At 34.4% G+C, this 17,118-nt stretch overlaps 1 protein-coding gene across 1 annotated transcript; it reads left to right on the top strand.

Moving 5' to 3' along the window:
- Window positions 1-4,925: 4,925 nt before the first annotated feature.
- Window positions 4,926-16,696, top strand: LOC129271619 (small integral membrane protein 7-A-like). Its single transcript, XM_054908920.2, has 5 exons — window positions 4,926-5,080; window positions 11,259-11,300; window positions 12,016-12,071; window positions 13,588-13,678; window positions 14,881-16,696. The coding sequence occupies exons 1-5, from the start codon at window positions 5,055-5,057 to the stop codon at window positions 14,894-14,896; spliced, it is 231 nt and encodes a 76-aa protein (XP_054764895.1). The 5' UTR covers window positions 4,926-5,054; the 3' UTR covers window positions 14,897-16,696.
- The last annotated feature ends 422 nt before the right edge of the window (window positions 16,697-17,118 follow it).

The following is a 17,118-nucleotide window of genomic DNA, read 5'->3' as shown; positions in this document are numbered from 1 at the left end:
GACAAATGAGCATCTTTTTAAGTTTGCGTTTAAAAATATTAAGGTTTGTAGATTCTTTAAAGTCGTTGGACAGGGAATTCCAATACACAGGTCCAAAATAGATAAAAGAGTTTTTCGCTAATATAGTACGGGTAGGGAGTAGGTGATAACAATTACGTTGTCTCTTTGGGTAATCGTGTATAGAGGAGTTTTTACAGAACATGTTTGAAAAAATTGTTGGGAGATCATCTTTGTTTAGTTTATACATAAATTGGGCGAGTTTGAAAAGATATAAATCACTCACTTTAAGAATATTATTTTGGAAGAATAGTATATCTGTGTGTGATCTGAATTGGGTTTGAAAAGTTATTCTAAGAGCCTTCTTCTGCAGCAACAGTATTCTTTGTAATTGTGTTTGGATTGCACAACCCCATGCCAAAATGCCAGAATTAATGTAAGGTAACATTAATGTATGATACAGTGTAAGTAAAGTGTGAGATGGGAGAAAATATTTGAGTTTGTTGATAATTCCGATGTTTCTTGAAATTGTTTTGCATATATTATTGATGTGTGGTTTCCATGATAGCTTATTATCAATAGTAACCCCCAAAAATCTGGCCTCTGAAACATTTTCAAGAACAGTATTATCAAAAATTGTGTTATCAGGTATTGTATTTATTCTGTTACTAAAAAGCATAAAATTCGTCTTTTGTAAGTTAAGTGATAGTTTATTCGCCTTAATCCAGTCAGTGACATGTATAAGTTCTGAGTTTACAATTCTTACAAGTTGGTTTACGTTATCATGAGAAAAGAAAATGTTCGAATCGTCAGCAAACAATACAAATGTTAGTAAATTTGAACTTTTTAATGTCATTAATATATGTAATAAATAGAAGAGGACCAAGTAAACTACCCTGTGGTACTCCACATGTAATAGGAAGAGTAGAAGAAACAACGTTGTTGACTGACACAAATTGAGACCTGTCTATTAGGTAGCTCTTGGACCACATTAAGGCCTTCCCCCTGATTTCAAAGTGATTTCAAAGTAATAAAGAGGTACTGCAAGATGAAAGACAGTATACCCACTTAAGATATAAAGCTAGACAACACTGGTTGCACCCAGCTGACCTCTTATTTCGTGAATTTTGAATAATTGCCACCAACAATAAATACTGCAGATTAACTGTTTTTATAATTTCAGTAGGTTTAAAAAAACACAATACTATTAAGAGAGTATGATCATAGAATACCTTGACATAATATATCCCATGAAAGCTAATAGGGGGAGGGATAAATCTCAACTTGGTCTGCTATACCACCCTTGTCCGACAAATGTATCCCTAATTGACGTAACCTCCATAATCAAAATCATCAACCCTAAATCTGAATAGCATGAATTGCATGTAAGGTGAGAAAATGCTATACTCTAAGCGACCGGGGACGAAAAACGCTGGAAAAAACCCTTTTCCCAAAATATCTCGACGATGCCCGAGTGCCTGAACCGGGGCACTTTTCGACATTTTTTCTGAACCTGGGTTTCTGGATGCCAGTGCGTAGCCGGTCATGAATTGAGTGATACCCACCCCCCCCCCCTTCCCCAGATCACTCAAGAAGTAGGCCTATAGTATGAGTACAGTTACAAAATACGTTTTTTATATCAATTTTAATTAAAAAAAATTACAGCTGTGTCAGCAAAATAACCCCGGAAAATAACTCATAGTCAGTGCTGGTGCAACACTCTTATAAAAAAGCGTTCTTTTAGTTTGAATTTTCAATGCTTGTCCCGTATTTTGAACCTTCAAAGGTTCCCTTGAAGGTTCTAAAGTACCTTAAAAAGCCACTTTGGAACCTTATAGGTGCTTTATAAAACCATTTAAGGTTCTTGAGCACATGAACCTTTTGGGGAACCCCCTTTCTCGAGGGTTTCAAAAGCGGGACAGATGGGTTCAAATTTGCACTCTTTTTCTCTAAGAGCGAAGGGATAAAAACTGTCTACAGAAATAATGGGGATTATAACACAAACAATGATCATCATGATAAAATGTAACCTATGAAGCACATTAATCATTAGAGTGTAATTTAATTGAACAATGGAAAGTTCAGAGAAACCATTTCAGAAGGCGGATCGGGCAGAGGAAATAAACATACTTTTATTACCAGAGTAAAGTGACCTTCTCTTTTCCAAGACTCAAAACTAGTAAAGTTCTCTGATTACAGAATTGTTAAGGAAATTACTGGTTATACATTTTCCATGAAATAAAATAAATAAGAATCCATATTGTCTTTCATGACGTCTTCATTTCATATTTCTATGAAGAAATTGTTCGAAATAACCACCCATTTGTTGTTGCTGCTGTTGTTATTCATGTTTTCATAAAACGTCAAAGGCCAGGAGTGTTCGGAGAATTCACCTATACTACAGAATATCTACAATAAAATGCAATTTATGTACAATTCATAAGATTCTGTATCGTCTCTATACTTTATTAGCTTTTTTAAGTGAGGTCGTCGTTGTCGTCATTTTGGACATCCTAGAAGAACAGGGCCATCATATTGAAAACACATTTTCATTTAACAATAAGATTTATTGAAATAAGGGGGGATTATCTCTTCCTCGCCTTATGTCTAAATAGATACAGTTATATACATGAACTCTAAACTACACAGTTCTTTATTACTCATCATTCAGTTGTATTTCAGTGGTCGTGATTTCTCGAATCCACCAGAGCTCAAAGTTCGCGCCCACATCCCGGAACGCGTGATAACTCTAAATCAGCTTCAATGGGATCCGTCAAAAGAGCTTCTTAGGACGATTTCGTGAAACCGATCCCTGTGTACAAATGCATATTATGTGTGGTATGGTTGCTTTTTTCTGGTGTAAAAAGGAGGGAAACAGGAAGTGATCTGTGGAATGACCCCGTATCCTGTTCATATCAGATAAATACAGTGACTCTACCCCTCAACCTGTTGGTGGGTCGCCAGCCATCTATGACTGGAGTTGGTTTTATTTTCTGGTTTATTTTTCCTATATATATATATATATATATATATATATATATGTATAAACTATACAAAGGAATGAGTAATATGACCCAGTATTGAGTGGTAAGGGAGCATGCGTGTTTGCTGGGTAAAATCAAGGAGCTTGTTTGAAGCTCCTTAAATTGAGATTCAGATTTTATTTCCAACAGAAATGACATGAATATTGATACAAATCATTTTTATACATTATAACAAATATTTGCGATACAAATCATTGTCATTATAATTGTATAAAAAAACATCAATGATAATTATACTGTTAACATTGTTCACAAATTAGACAAAGAACATATTACCAGTAGGCCATTAAAAGCACTATATATCACATAATCAGAATTTTTAAAATTTTATTCCGGTTGATAAATCACTGTCATTATGTAGGGTTATCAATTCCAGATAAGTTTCATAATGAGGGACACTATAGTTCTGTTTTTTTCTTTCTTTGTGAAACAGCAAAAATGATTTGCATAGATGAAATCTTCCCTCCCTTAATAAATATAATTATATATATAATTATATATACACATGTATATATATAATATATATATTATATATAATATAATATAATATAATATTACATTGCGCGTGTTGGATACAGTTAAGACAAAAGAGACAAAGGGGTAATGCATTGCAGTTCCAAGAAAGATTACTTCTGAGTACCGGTATTATAATACTTGGGAAATAAACTTTGTTGGAACTGCATTGCTTGATTCATTGGCTTGATTTTGTCATTTTTCACTATATGAGATAATAATAACCGATTGATTGGAAGCAGTGATTATTCTAGACTCAACGACTTCTAATAAGTATTAATATGCAGGGTGAGATAAGTAAGAGGATGCATGGGTGCGATTGGAGGGAGCCCCATCAAATTTGTAAAGCAGCGTATGTGGGAGAGACTACCCCTCCCCCCCCCCCCCCCGTCACGAAAAAATAATAAAAATATATTTTAAAATATATCATAGAGAAAACTTATATCATTTCTTTCCAATGCATCATAATAATTACGAATAAAAGTGAGCCTAAACTATTATTGAACATTGGGGAACACCATTCTTTAAAAGATTCCTAAGGTTTTATTATTATAAAAGGACTGTGTACAGACGTGCTGTTTTCTTCTGGAAATGTAATTTGAAAACAAAATCTTTGATAACATCCCATGTCTTTTCCATACTGATGATTGAATAGGTATGTTTTTTTTTATAATCAAGAAGTAAGTACTTTCGCTCACATCATGATATAGGCCTACATGTTAGACAGTATACTGGCCAAAGTGCATAGTTGAAGAGGCCACAGTAGAGGCAAAACATCAGCTTTACATGAGTTACCTCTCTTTATTTCTATGGTTAAACAATTTTTCAATTATGTTTTATATTGCTATACATTCATTCCTCTTTATTATTTAGAATGGTTTTGTAGACTTTCGGAACGATTTTTCGCAAGTTCAGGGCTAAATCATTCTTCCATACTATTTTGATATTGTTCACAAATTCCCTTATTTATTATTGTTTTAAGGTTCTGTAATACACTAGGTTGATATTTCAATTTTGTTGTGAATGTACATGTATCATGTATTTATTAATTTTGTTATCACTAGGACTTAGTGGCTTAATAATGCAAAACTTTTAAAAGCAATAAATTCAGATATGATGATGACTGCACACCGGATTGCTAAAAAAATTATGAACCGAAGAAGTAATGTCATTTGTCCACAATCTGTCAGTCCTGTAGATATCAATTTAAAAAACTTTTCTATAGTAAGTAAACAACATGAATACTAGATAATGGTATTTTAAAAATGCATATAGGCCCTTATTCATCTAGGGGGACGAGGGGAGGGGGAGGCATAATAGGATCCCCTATTCAGGTAGTACCATTCAGGTAGCTCTGGAGCTGAGATTTTTGGTAGACGCCCTCTACTGGTACGATACGTGGCAGAATAAATGAAAACGTCAACGGAGTCAGAGAGCTGAACTAAAATTTTGTGACATAAATACCTCTTTTCCACCAATTCTGATACTACAAAATACACTATGATCTCAAATATTCTTATATTCGGGTGAGTACTTATGGCATGAATGATCTAATGTTGCTCAATTCTTTGTCAAGTGTTTCAAAATAGCAATCAATTCAATGCTAAAATTTAAATTATATTCTTCGGTCCCATTCACTGAAAATTGTGTAGGGCCTAGATCTAGACTGACTATCAATCTTTCCATTTTTCCCTACAATCCCTTATCTTCCTCTTGTTCTTTTTTTCTTCATCTGCATCATTCAGGCATTATGCTCTTGAGCATTCTTTCAGCATTTGATGTATTGTGTCACTAGGATATCCAGTACATATAGGGTAACGCGCCCGGTATTCGGTCACCTCCCAGAATTCGGTCAGACAGCTGTTTCAACAGCTGTTGAAAAAAAAAAAATAATGCATGAGCCAGAAAACTTTGGCATATCATGCAAGAAACCAGCACTTCCAGCCCACCTCAAAAAAAATGTCGATTAAGACAAGCACACAGCCAAAAACTAACCTTAAAATTGACCGCGTCGGGGGGGTTTTGTTTACTTCCGGGTTTCTTAGCTATTGAGTTAAGCGGACGCAGCCTCATGTAAACTCTTGTGACGTCATGACTTTGTGTGTAGGTGTAGTGAATTTGGTACGAGTGTGAAGGGGAAGACTTGTGTGTTCACCCAGTCGCAGCGAATATGCAACTAGCAGTGAAACTGATGAGTAGCGAGGGCTTATACATTGCCCCTATAGTGAGAGGGCGCTCGACCAGAATTCGGTCGCGCAACATTGAGTGTTTTGCCGGTGTGTTTGTGAGGAGGGAAGAGCGTGCAGATACGTTGCTCCTCGCAAGTGAAACGCTTATCTTAATCCATTTTTTGTTCTGTTAGGCCTAAATAAGTTTAGAATATATCTAAAATTATTTTTCATGAATAAAAATCTTAAATCAAAGATGTTTATTGCCTATGAAAATGCAATTTGAGCAGGTGAATGACGATGGTGACGAAGTTGGTAAATTTGACCAAGGCTCATTTTGATTGCCTTTGCGTGATTGAGTTGAAGTCTACATCTTTCTCAAATGATAGGGCAAATGATATGCCTACGTTAGGCCTAAATAAGTTAAGGATATACCTACAATTATTTTTATTAATAAAAATCTTAGAACAAAGATGTTTATTGCCTGTGAAAATGCAATATGAGCGGGTGAATGACGATGGTGACGAAGTTGGCGAATTTGACCAGGGCTCATTTTGATATTGCCTTTAACGTGATTGAGATTAAGTCTTAGTGATTTCCTTTTTGGCCTCAATAGTCAAACTCAACCTCAATAGTTAAACCGTGTTATTTTTTTAATGTTATCATAGTTATTTTCAATATTATTATTAATTTGAATAATACATCCGGTTCCAGGGATGATGGACCCCCCAAGAAAAAAAAATTAAAAAGGCTCTTCCACGAGTGTTATTTTAAAAGACATCATTGCTAGATCAAAGGCTGGAAAATTGCCCCTCAATTTTGCCCGTCCCTCACATATCAGAGGTCTGCGGCTAATTTTTTTGGTCGTTTTAATTTAAAACAAGGGGCCTTTTAATATTGTCATCATTGCTAATAACATCAATCGAAAGTGGATGACAATGTTGACGAATTCGGTTAGAATTATCAGTTACTGTTGTGAATTCAATTGGAATTCAGTTGCCCGAGTTAGGCCTAAAGTGATTTATAGAATTAATAAAATGTTCCTTTCGTCTAATATTAATTTTAAATTCTTTGAGTTCATACTTTGAATGACTTTTCAAACAGATATCAAAACCTTTACTAACAGTATATCAAACAGCAGGTTGACAACTCGGTATTGGATGGTAGACAAGATGTCAAAAAGGAGGGCGTCTTTATTATATGGGATACCTAAATCAACGCATAGGGATAAAGTAGGTCTACATCTTTTTATTTACTTAACCATACTCTGAACTTAAACTATTATATCAATCGGTAATTTCCATCATGCTGTGTAATTCAAATGTTCTAAAATTTTTCCTTACCAGTTTCTCCACAGATCGATGGGAAGACACCAGTAAAATCGCGGCATGGTTCCAGCCCTTACCTGTCCGTTGCTATGAAAGCAAATTTGGCGGCATGGGAACAGCGGATGGCAAAATTCGGGGTGAAGAGACTAGAGTTTCAGCAGATGATTCAAAATGAATTGTCGGTCTCGTCGTTATTTTGTCTTTCTTTCCCTTTTAATTTTTCTCGTTCATTTTTGGGGGATTTAAAGGACCATTGATGTAGTAAAGGAAATGACAATAGTGAGGGCAGTAGTTTTGCGTTTTAATATGGAACCAGTAAATTATGATATTGAAGGAAGTTGCAATAAAACAATGAGCATAATTATGAAAAGGATAGTGTAAGAATAATAGATTAAGGCCATTATGATGAAATTAATTTATGTACATTATCTTCATTCAAATTATTTCATCAAGAAGGCGTACCACACTTGTATTCAAGAAAGATTTAGCATTGAGTGAATTAAAGATAGTCTTCAATGACCTCTTATATCACAATGTTCCCTAAAACTTTGTTTGAGTTATCAAAGGAATGATATGAAATCCAAATTTCCTCTTCGCTTTCCCTATATCGGAGGCCGACGTAGATTTATAAGTATCATTGAGCCATTAATTTTATTGTAAAAAATAAACTAATATAAAATCCAAGAAATTACAAAGAAAATATATATTCTACGCAGTTGTTACGCCCTGGTACTAATTATTTTGCAGTACAAGAATTATTTTTACATTCTATTGTTTGTATTCATATCATTCTTGATTTTATATAAATTTTATGTATTGTACGTAGATGGCCAAACAGTAAATTTTGTTACAGAGTATTTGATTTATTGATTTCTTTCCATTTATGAAAGACAAGAGTATGAAACTTATTTGCCATTTGTATTAATTCTACATTCACCTTGCCATTCATTTCATAGACTGAAAAAAATAAACAACATCTTGACTGCAAAGACGTGAAGTTTCAATAACATGTTGCCCATTTGACTCTTTGTCTGTAATGAAATTGACTGAAACGATGATGCTGCGCCATTTTCTGGTTGATTCCGTTTTGGATTGTTGTATTAAAAATTCTGAGTGATTGAAAATTTATATAATCTTAACGAGAGGGGATTGATATGGTCAGCAGAGCAGAGGATTAATATTCATTGGGGACCTCTATTGTTGCATCCACCCCCTAAAAAATACAAAAGATAATCCTCTTCTCCGATGCCCATAGTTTGAATGAGCTAGTGTTGATCTACTATTTGACATAGGTTGTGTGGCTGATTATCTTTTGGTGATTGACTGGAGCGACTAAAAACAAAAACCAAGTTATTTGATAGATTTTCATGAATGACTATCAGGACTATCGGGATGGCAGATTAAAAATATGATTTTAGAAAATTATGAACATTAAGTAAAATCTCCAAAATAATAAATTCTACTCAGTAGCGGATCCAGGGATGAGCCCCCTTAATTTGACACTTTTATCATGTAAAAAGAAACGGGAATTACGGGTACACGGACCTTGCTCCCCGCTTGGATTCCCCACTGTACTGAATTACCAAATAAGCAAAATAATAATAATAATAATAATAATAATAATAAACAGACCAAAATAATTAAAGACTCCCTCAAACAAAAACAGAACCCCAAACAAGCGAGCATGCATCTGAAAATGAAAACGGCAAACGGGTATGAAACCATGCAAGTTGGAATGTTACCAAAACAAAACACAAAAACAACATAAACATAACATCGAAAAGCAAAACAAGTGATTGAAAGTAGGAAATTGAAATTCATAAACAAAATATAAGAACACAAAACCCCCAAACAAACGAGCATGCATCCGAGGCATGCATAGGAATATGAAAACGGCAAACAGGTAAGAAACCATGCAAGTTGTGATTATAATATAAATACCAAAACAAAACAGAAAAAAATAACATGAAATGTAACGTCGCAAAGCAAAACAAGTGATTGAAAGTAGGAAATTATAAATCATAAACAAAGTAAAATAATACAAAAGGAGTTTTGCCTGTAAAAGAGGGAAGAAAAAATACAAAAGTTAATTATTAAACATGTATTTTCATAGAATGAATAATGAAACATATATATTCAGTTTACGCCATCACATGGCGAAATTTCAAACAATACCGTTCAGTCTCAATTCTTCCACCTGTTCTGTTATTTCTAGTGGACTAATTAGGTTTTATTGTTGCTATTATTAAAAAATAAACACTAGAAATGTATAATTAAGATGTGGAGATCACATAAAAGGAATAAAAAACAGTAAGCATAAGAGAAATTCGAATAGTTAACATCAGATAAATCGCGCGTTTTCGCGCGACCGAATTTTGGGCGGCGTGACCGAATACTGGGCGGAAAACACCACCTCGGTCTATCGGCAATATTTTGTTCAACAATATTCAATATTCTAAATGAGTTCAATAATCTGAAAGAGGACAATTTTTTCTTTCTCCTGGTCGGTGGATTTACAAATAAATGAGGTAGGTATTTATTTTACCGGCGATTTCCCCTTAAGTGACCGAATACCGGGCGCGTTACCCTAGGCTACATACATAAACGTAGATCGTTCTAATAATCTAAATTTAAAGTGCCAGTCAGAAAAGTGATTCACGTTCACAATCACATCCATGTTCATGAATATTTTGGCCTAAGTTTAATTAAATTATTCTCATGATTCTTAACTAGCTAGGGCTTTTTACATTTCAATGTTTATGATGTTTTGTATCCATCTTGATTTATAAACAACTGATGGCTGTATACAGTACTAGTAGTAGTAGGCCTAGTAGTCACTCACACGTATTGCGAGGTTAGTATTAGTATACTAACCTCGCACCACGAACCGCGTTTGGCAGTGGATTTCTAACTAGTGGGTCGCGCGTGCTGGGATCTCATTTCTTGGGTCCACAACACACGACTTCTATGGCTTGAATTTTCTGTGCGCGGCGGCATGTAATGAACCCTTGGGTGGCCTAGTAGTATACTTTTCTGGGTTTTTTCTGATTTATAATGCTGATCAAGACCGTAATTTCATTTTCTTAACGATTTTTTTGTGTAAAGGAATGATTTGTGTTGTTGTGCACAAAATGCAAATAAATGTGTTGCGTGTTGGTTTGTTTCCATTAAATTTTAATTTGTCAATTTCGCTACAGTCTATGCCTACGGCTAGCCTATAGCACAGCTTATAGATTTCTCTTGTGATTTTATATCATCGATATTGAATCCAACTGGATTTATTATTTTTTAAATATTACTTTTTGGTCCCAAATTCAGGAAAATTTGCTCAAAGTAAGTGTAAAGCTAGTTTTAGTCCTCCTAGTCCTACATAGACGGAATATTGGTGGTGGTTTGCTCAATGCTTAAATACATGCTACATGTACAGCATCTATGCCTATGGGGGAAAGGGTGCGCTACCACACCCTCTTTTGATTTCTATTTGAATCTCACTTTCAATGGGAGAAACAAAGTGCCAGATAAAACTTAACATTTTAAGAATACAGTCAGCTGACCACAGTTTCTCAAAATATGTGATGCAATATCCCAAATTTTGATTCCAAAGAGTCGATGTCAGGTTCGGCAATCGTTTGTCATCATGTTTCTAATGTAGCTGGAACATACCGATATACGCGCCAGGCAATCATGTTCATGCATCATTGCATGTCTACTACTGCCACTGTGGTGCGTATGGTATACTTCGGTCTATGGAGGGAGAGGATACCGTGAAGCCAGACAAAGTCTCAACAGAGCATATTCTGACCAACATAGACTGATTTTTCGGTCTAGCCTAAGCTAAAGCTTGTCAAAAGAGTTAACAATTCAAAAATTCTTTGAGCGTTTAAAACTTCATGCCGCGATGAATTATTACAGCTGGTTATGAAAAAATCTAGCTTTTAGATCTATGATAATTGATATGTTGGTTGTTATGACTAAAGTTTGAATGGATTATTGGTCGTTAGTGATTATTTATAGCTTGGTTTTGTGAATTCTTGCAACTATAGTATGAAAAAGGAGTATTATCTTGGTACTTGGTGGAATTGTGCTGAAAAGACTGACATTTGTTTTGACATACATGTAACTCATAATGTGAGTAACTCTTCATCTTATTCCTCTCCCTAATTAGGCAGTAAATCATTGTTTTTCTTAATTTTATTTTTCATTTTCAGGACTCTAATGATAAATGCTGGAGCAGTGTTGAACTTCAAGTTGTAAGTTAGACTATTACCCTCTTAAGGCCTGTAATAATATTAAAGATAAATAATAATAAAGATAATAACAGCTTCAATAGCACATAGCACCATCGCACTCATGTACATATGGGGGGGGGGGTGAGTTTCATGACCAAGAACACAAAGGGAAAAAAGAATTAAAGAAAAGGGAAAAAGCTTAAATTTATTGTCACTTTCTAAATAGTTTTCCAGTAATAGTAAATTTACACAGATATTATACATGTACATATCATTATTTGATTTGGTTTTGGGGTGGTGACTGTCTGTGGAAATAGTATTTAATAATTAAAAATTTAACTGTGGTGATTTATAAATAAATAAATTGAATTGAATTGATTTCCCTTTTCAGTTTATCAGAATCAGTACAATATATTGATAAAGATTTTATTTATTTGATAAAAATGTGGCCTTGAATGGCAGATTTAAGGATTTTATATATCATTTTCCATCTTTTTTTTAATTCATTTAACAAAGATACTCTGTAATAAAATGAACACAGTTTTTTTCTGATGTAAGAATTTTAGGGCTTTGCATTAATTGATATTGAGCCAACCATAAAATGAGAATCAGCTTTGTTCTGAATATTTTTATTTGAGATTCATTACTTTTTTTTTCATTTTTCTTTCTATTTCATTGTATGTGAATGTGCCATTTTTAAATGTGTGAATAAAGATGAAATATATTTATTTTTCAGTAAAAAGAGAGGTGACAAAGTTGGCTTTGATGACAATATTGGAGAACCAACAACAGGTGTGTGTTTTTATTATTTTTCATTCATTTTACAAGTTTTTACTTGAGTGCAAATCATTAAGGAATGCTTCCACCCCCCCCCCCCCCTCCCTCACCACTTTATCCTAATAGCTGAGCCTGTCTATAATTCATTCTTAAAGAGTTAATGATAGTTTCTGGATATATATATATATGTATAATTACAACAACAAAAAATTTTCATTTGGTAAAACCATCTCATACATAATTTATACAGAGTAACACATTCTTTCATAATCAAGTCTAGCATGAATATGTATAAGTTACCTTTTTTGATAAAAATTACATAAAACAACAACAACAAAACAGAAAAGAAAGATAACACAGCACTACTTCAAAGCAATACAGGTTTCTTTGTCTAAATTACCCCAAATCTAATATATTAATTTTTTTAGCAAACCTATGCATAGTGGTGTCCCTATATGCAATACATTTTTTTGTTTGGTATACATGTTAACTTCGTAATAATGAAGTCAAAAGATGGCAGAGTTTTAATATGTCTACATAGATATAAATTTTCTTTGCTACAATAATGCAATGATTCAATAACACATGTTGTTTGCTTTTAATTCCAAATAAAATCTCTTCATCCTTTACTTGAATAATTTCTTCCTTAAATTTGGTATGCCACCTTCATAGAAAATCATTCCAGAAATCTTGTGTATGCGAGCAATCTATTAACAGATGTTCAATTGTTCATTGTTAATAACTTTTATTTTCTTTAACTTTGCATTTACTTTTACGTTTCTGGATATTTGAAGTTGGTCATTGTTGTCCATGCTGGCCAATATTTTAAAATGAAATATTAAAAGCATCAGTTGTAAATTTTATTAAATTTTATTCAGATTTTAGGTCATGTCACATTTTTCTTGTAGCATCGTTCCATGGGTTTTGTGATTATCTGACAATGAATTGAGACTAGACTTTAGAATTACAAACACTTAATACAAGCTTTCACAAGATGGAAGCATACATTTCTTTTGTGTAGTTTCCAAATAATAAGTCTTCAATTTATGAATGCAGTAAGTAGAGGGCATATCTTCAGAATAGTCCTGATATTGGTGATTGGTGGGGATTTTTACCTGATTGCTAAGAAAGCATGAATGCTTGTAAGCAAGCAACCAGAGGACCGACGGCTTAAGGTCCTCTCCGAAGGACCTGGTAATGAGGATTAATGCCTTACCAAAGGGCACTAGCGCACCAAGTGGGAATCGAACCCGGGTCACCGGAATACGAATCCCCCGCTCTACCGACTGAGCTATCGCGCCTCCCTGATAATGATTTCTGTAATAAAAATCACAATTTACATACCTTCTAGGGTTTTAATTTTCTAATGGTTATGTGGGAATTATAGAAGTTAGATTTTAGGAAATGCCTTAGTGATTCCTTTGGTTCTAGCTATTTGAATGTGAGAATTTCTGGTATAAAAATGGGATATAATTAGATTTTTGGTCAGGATTTCTGTTTTTTTTTTAAATCTCCTTTTTGTTATTTGCAGGTGATAAAGTTCGTGAATTTCTTCTGAATCTGAGATACTTCAGGATATTCATTGCTTTATGGAACATATTGATAATGTTTCTCATGTTGGTGTAAGTACTGCCTATACATGATAACATGTCGACCTTGCCTTGACAATAGAGTTTTAGCAATCACACCGCGGCCGCTCTCTAAAATCATGGACCTATTACGAATAGGTCCATGCTAAAATGCACCAGATTCTTTGATAATGCAAGTCAAATCACAATGGTGAGCTGAGAGGCTTTTGTCGAAAGTTGGTGGACCCGGACAGCAATATAGTCTTGTGACTCTGGACAATGACATATTTGCAATTGTTCGTCTGGTCAAAATCGTCGGACGATCCGTTGTCTCATTCCAACTTTCAAAAAAGCCTCTCAGCTCTCCATTTGATTTGACTTTCACTTTTCATAGTAATTGGTACGTTGTAGAGTGCGGCCATATCGTGGTTGCGAAAACTCTCTTACATGTTGATCCTTCTGAATTCTAACACCCCCACCCCCCTCACACACACACATACAGACATCAACTATTTCCCTGTATTATAGTGCAGCTGAACATGCCTCATATTAATACACAGATGGATAATGAACACATTTTTATTTTTATTTTTGACTTGTGAGGTTGACTTATGCATAGTTATCAAGTATTGAAAGGAGCATTCACATTGGCATGGGTTGTCAAAAATGTTACTTGATTTAAACTGTGGGTTAAACATATAAAAAAAACATGTTATTTTGTGCATGCTCGTAAAATATTATAACCCTTGTGAACCATAAATTAATGGCAATTTATGGAGTTTGTGGAGAGGGAGTATGCAGATGGACAGATAAAGAAAGGTTGACAGAAAGAGAGAATATAGGAGAAGGAGAAAGGGAGAGATGGGCGGGGGGCGAGAGAGAAAGACAGACAGAAGCAGGGATACAGGTAGACAGACAGATAGGGATGTATCGAGACAGAGTCAGAGACAGAAGGGCTTGATCTAGACGGGCAAATTGGGAGGTACATTTATGAGAATTCAGACCGATATTAAGCTAGCTACACTATCTACAGACAGAGAGAGACGGATAGAGAGACAGAATGACAGGCTCAGTGGAAAGAAGAAGAAAGAGAGTGGGTGAAAAAAAGACCAAGAATTACAGAACTTATGAGATACGTGGATCATATATGTTTTTCATTTGATAAACAAAATTTCCGTCAAAGAGGAAAGGCTCTTATTGAGTAAAAAATATCTAGTATCCCTCTGATTATCTTCATTTATATTTTTATTCAATAGATTCTTTGGATCATGACGCTTTGGTCACGAACATCATGATAAGGCCTGGAATACAGTCTGCAATAGAACAATACACAAAGTGATCGGTTGCACTTCGTGGAAAACATTGTGATATCTATCCATTTGGACTGTGTTGAAAGACAGGAGAAACAAGAAGGCAATACCTTGATGAAAGGAGCTATATCGGAGACACCTCCTCAGTTGGAGACTCTGCTGCTCTATGTGTGGAGTTGACACTTGGTATAGACCACTGAAGATGTTACAGCCGCTAATGTATGTGCCTTTGATGTTGACATCTTTAGGATGAATACTCCAGGATCAGTAGCTCTCGCTTCAATTACTCCTCTGCATATGCTACAAGAGAATCCTTTATGATAGGTAGTCTAATAGTCTGCAGGCACAAACCCTGATTAACACATGAATCAACAAGTGGGTCCAGTGACAAGTCTATTTCAAGTTCCAAATTGTACATAGTTACAATGTAGGAAATCTTAGTATATAACTTTGATTCAACTTATTTACCTTTAATGTAGAACACTTTTCACAAGTAGGGATTTGCGCGTGCAAAATAGATGGTAGAGGCTTGAAACTAAGGCAAAGTCAGAACATTGAATGACCTTGAAACAACCGCAAGAAGTAAATCAGTCGATAGTGTTAGTAAACCATTTAAAACATTTTCAGTTGACAGGGATTAAGACTAGCCTAATTATTACTAACATTCATGTCTTACACTTATGAAATAGGCTTCAAGTTACATCATTAAATGATTTTCTTTACAAAGATGTCTTGAAGAAGACTAAGTGAGATAACAGTTTCTGCAAAATTTGGATAGTCATTAGAGGGTCAATAAATCCCATCCCAGTGCGAGATTTTTTCTTTATTCATGACCTTAACTTAACCTTGAAACATGAGCAAACTGCCCTTTTGTGTGTTTTCAGAAAAAATGTCTACTCTCCAATGGTCAATTTGCGGTAATATAAAAATAATTGATCAATTTATTTGCTCTAGCAAATCCATATCATATTACCATTTGGTCTCCATGTCACTTCTAATTCCCATGGAGTGGCGCCGGGGTATGATGGGGGGGGGGGGCATCATCTTCAAAGAAGGTATGCGTAAACTTGTTTTGAAACCTTCATTTTACCCCAGACAATTGCACCCTATAAGAAAAATATGAAAAACCTTATAAAGGAGATATTCTGGTCAAATATTTATTGCTCTCATGCTTTTCTGCATGAAAGGAGGTACGTTATTATTGACATTTTTCAAATAGTTTGAGACAGTTCCTTCACAGTTCAATCTTATGTCCAGAACTTCTATAGGATGGCCTATTAGTTCTGAACTTCTGACCCTAAATTCACAATTTACACACAAAAAAGTGTCCCTGAGTCATTAAATAATTTTTAAGCATCCACTTTTTAAGTTTTATGGTACATATTATTTTATATCTGTTTTCTTGGATCATTTGCTTTGCTATAAATGACTAAGTTATGTTTAATTATAGTTATAATTTCTGGGTCAAGTGCAGTACAATTATAAATATGATGGCTTTGGAATACTTCCCCCTACCTACTGAATCAAAGGAAAGTGTAAAAATTCTTAGTCTTTTGGCATGTAAATCAAAATGAAAATGAAGAAGTTGTTATGTTTATTTGTTGAATTATAATGATTTCCTCCTTCGTCCTTTGCTTTAGCATATAGCTTTTTTTATATTTGAACAAAAAAGGTGTAAAATATTTATGCTGTACATTTATATCACCATATGACTTATGACCTTTTCTATGGAATAAAGTTATAAATAATAATGAAGAAATTATGATTTTTGTATGCATTTTTTTTGCTCATTTCACAAAACTGTCATCGGGTGAAAACTTTACAGAGATTCCATTGAAGTATCCTGTAAATGTATTTGTTATTAAAATTAAAGCCAATTATGCCATATGTTGTGAAAAGCACCATCTCAAAATAAAAACACTTCTGAAATACTTTCCCATTCATTCTCTGATGCAAGAGTTTGAGATTGTAGTCTTACACATATATACCAACTAAAATTTTCTGCTACTCCTTGCAACATCATGCAGCAATATTATGCCCTCCCCCCCAAAAAAGACAGAATTACCGTACACTAATGCTTCCAAGTATTCTTACTTTGCAATATAGATCAAATGGCCATCCTTATTTTTATTTGAAGGTCAAGTCCACCCCAGAAAAATGTTGACTTCAATAAAGAGAGAAAAA

This window comes from Lytechinus pictus, chromosome 11 (genome assembly GCF_037042905.1).
Source record: "Lytechinus pictus isolate F3 Inbred chromosome 11, Lp3.0, whole genome shotgun sequence".
In the NCBI taxonomy this organism is placed as follows: domain Eukaryota; kingdom Metazoa; phylum Echinodermata; class Echinoidea; order Temnopleuroida; family Toxopneustidae; genus Lytechinus; species Lytechinus pictus.
Note: the sequence above shows the minus strand (reverse complement) of the source record. Positions and strands in the feature narration are given on the sequence as shown.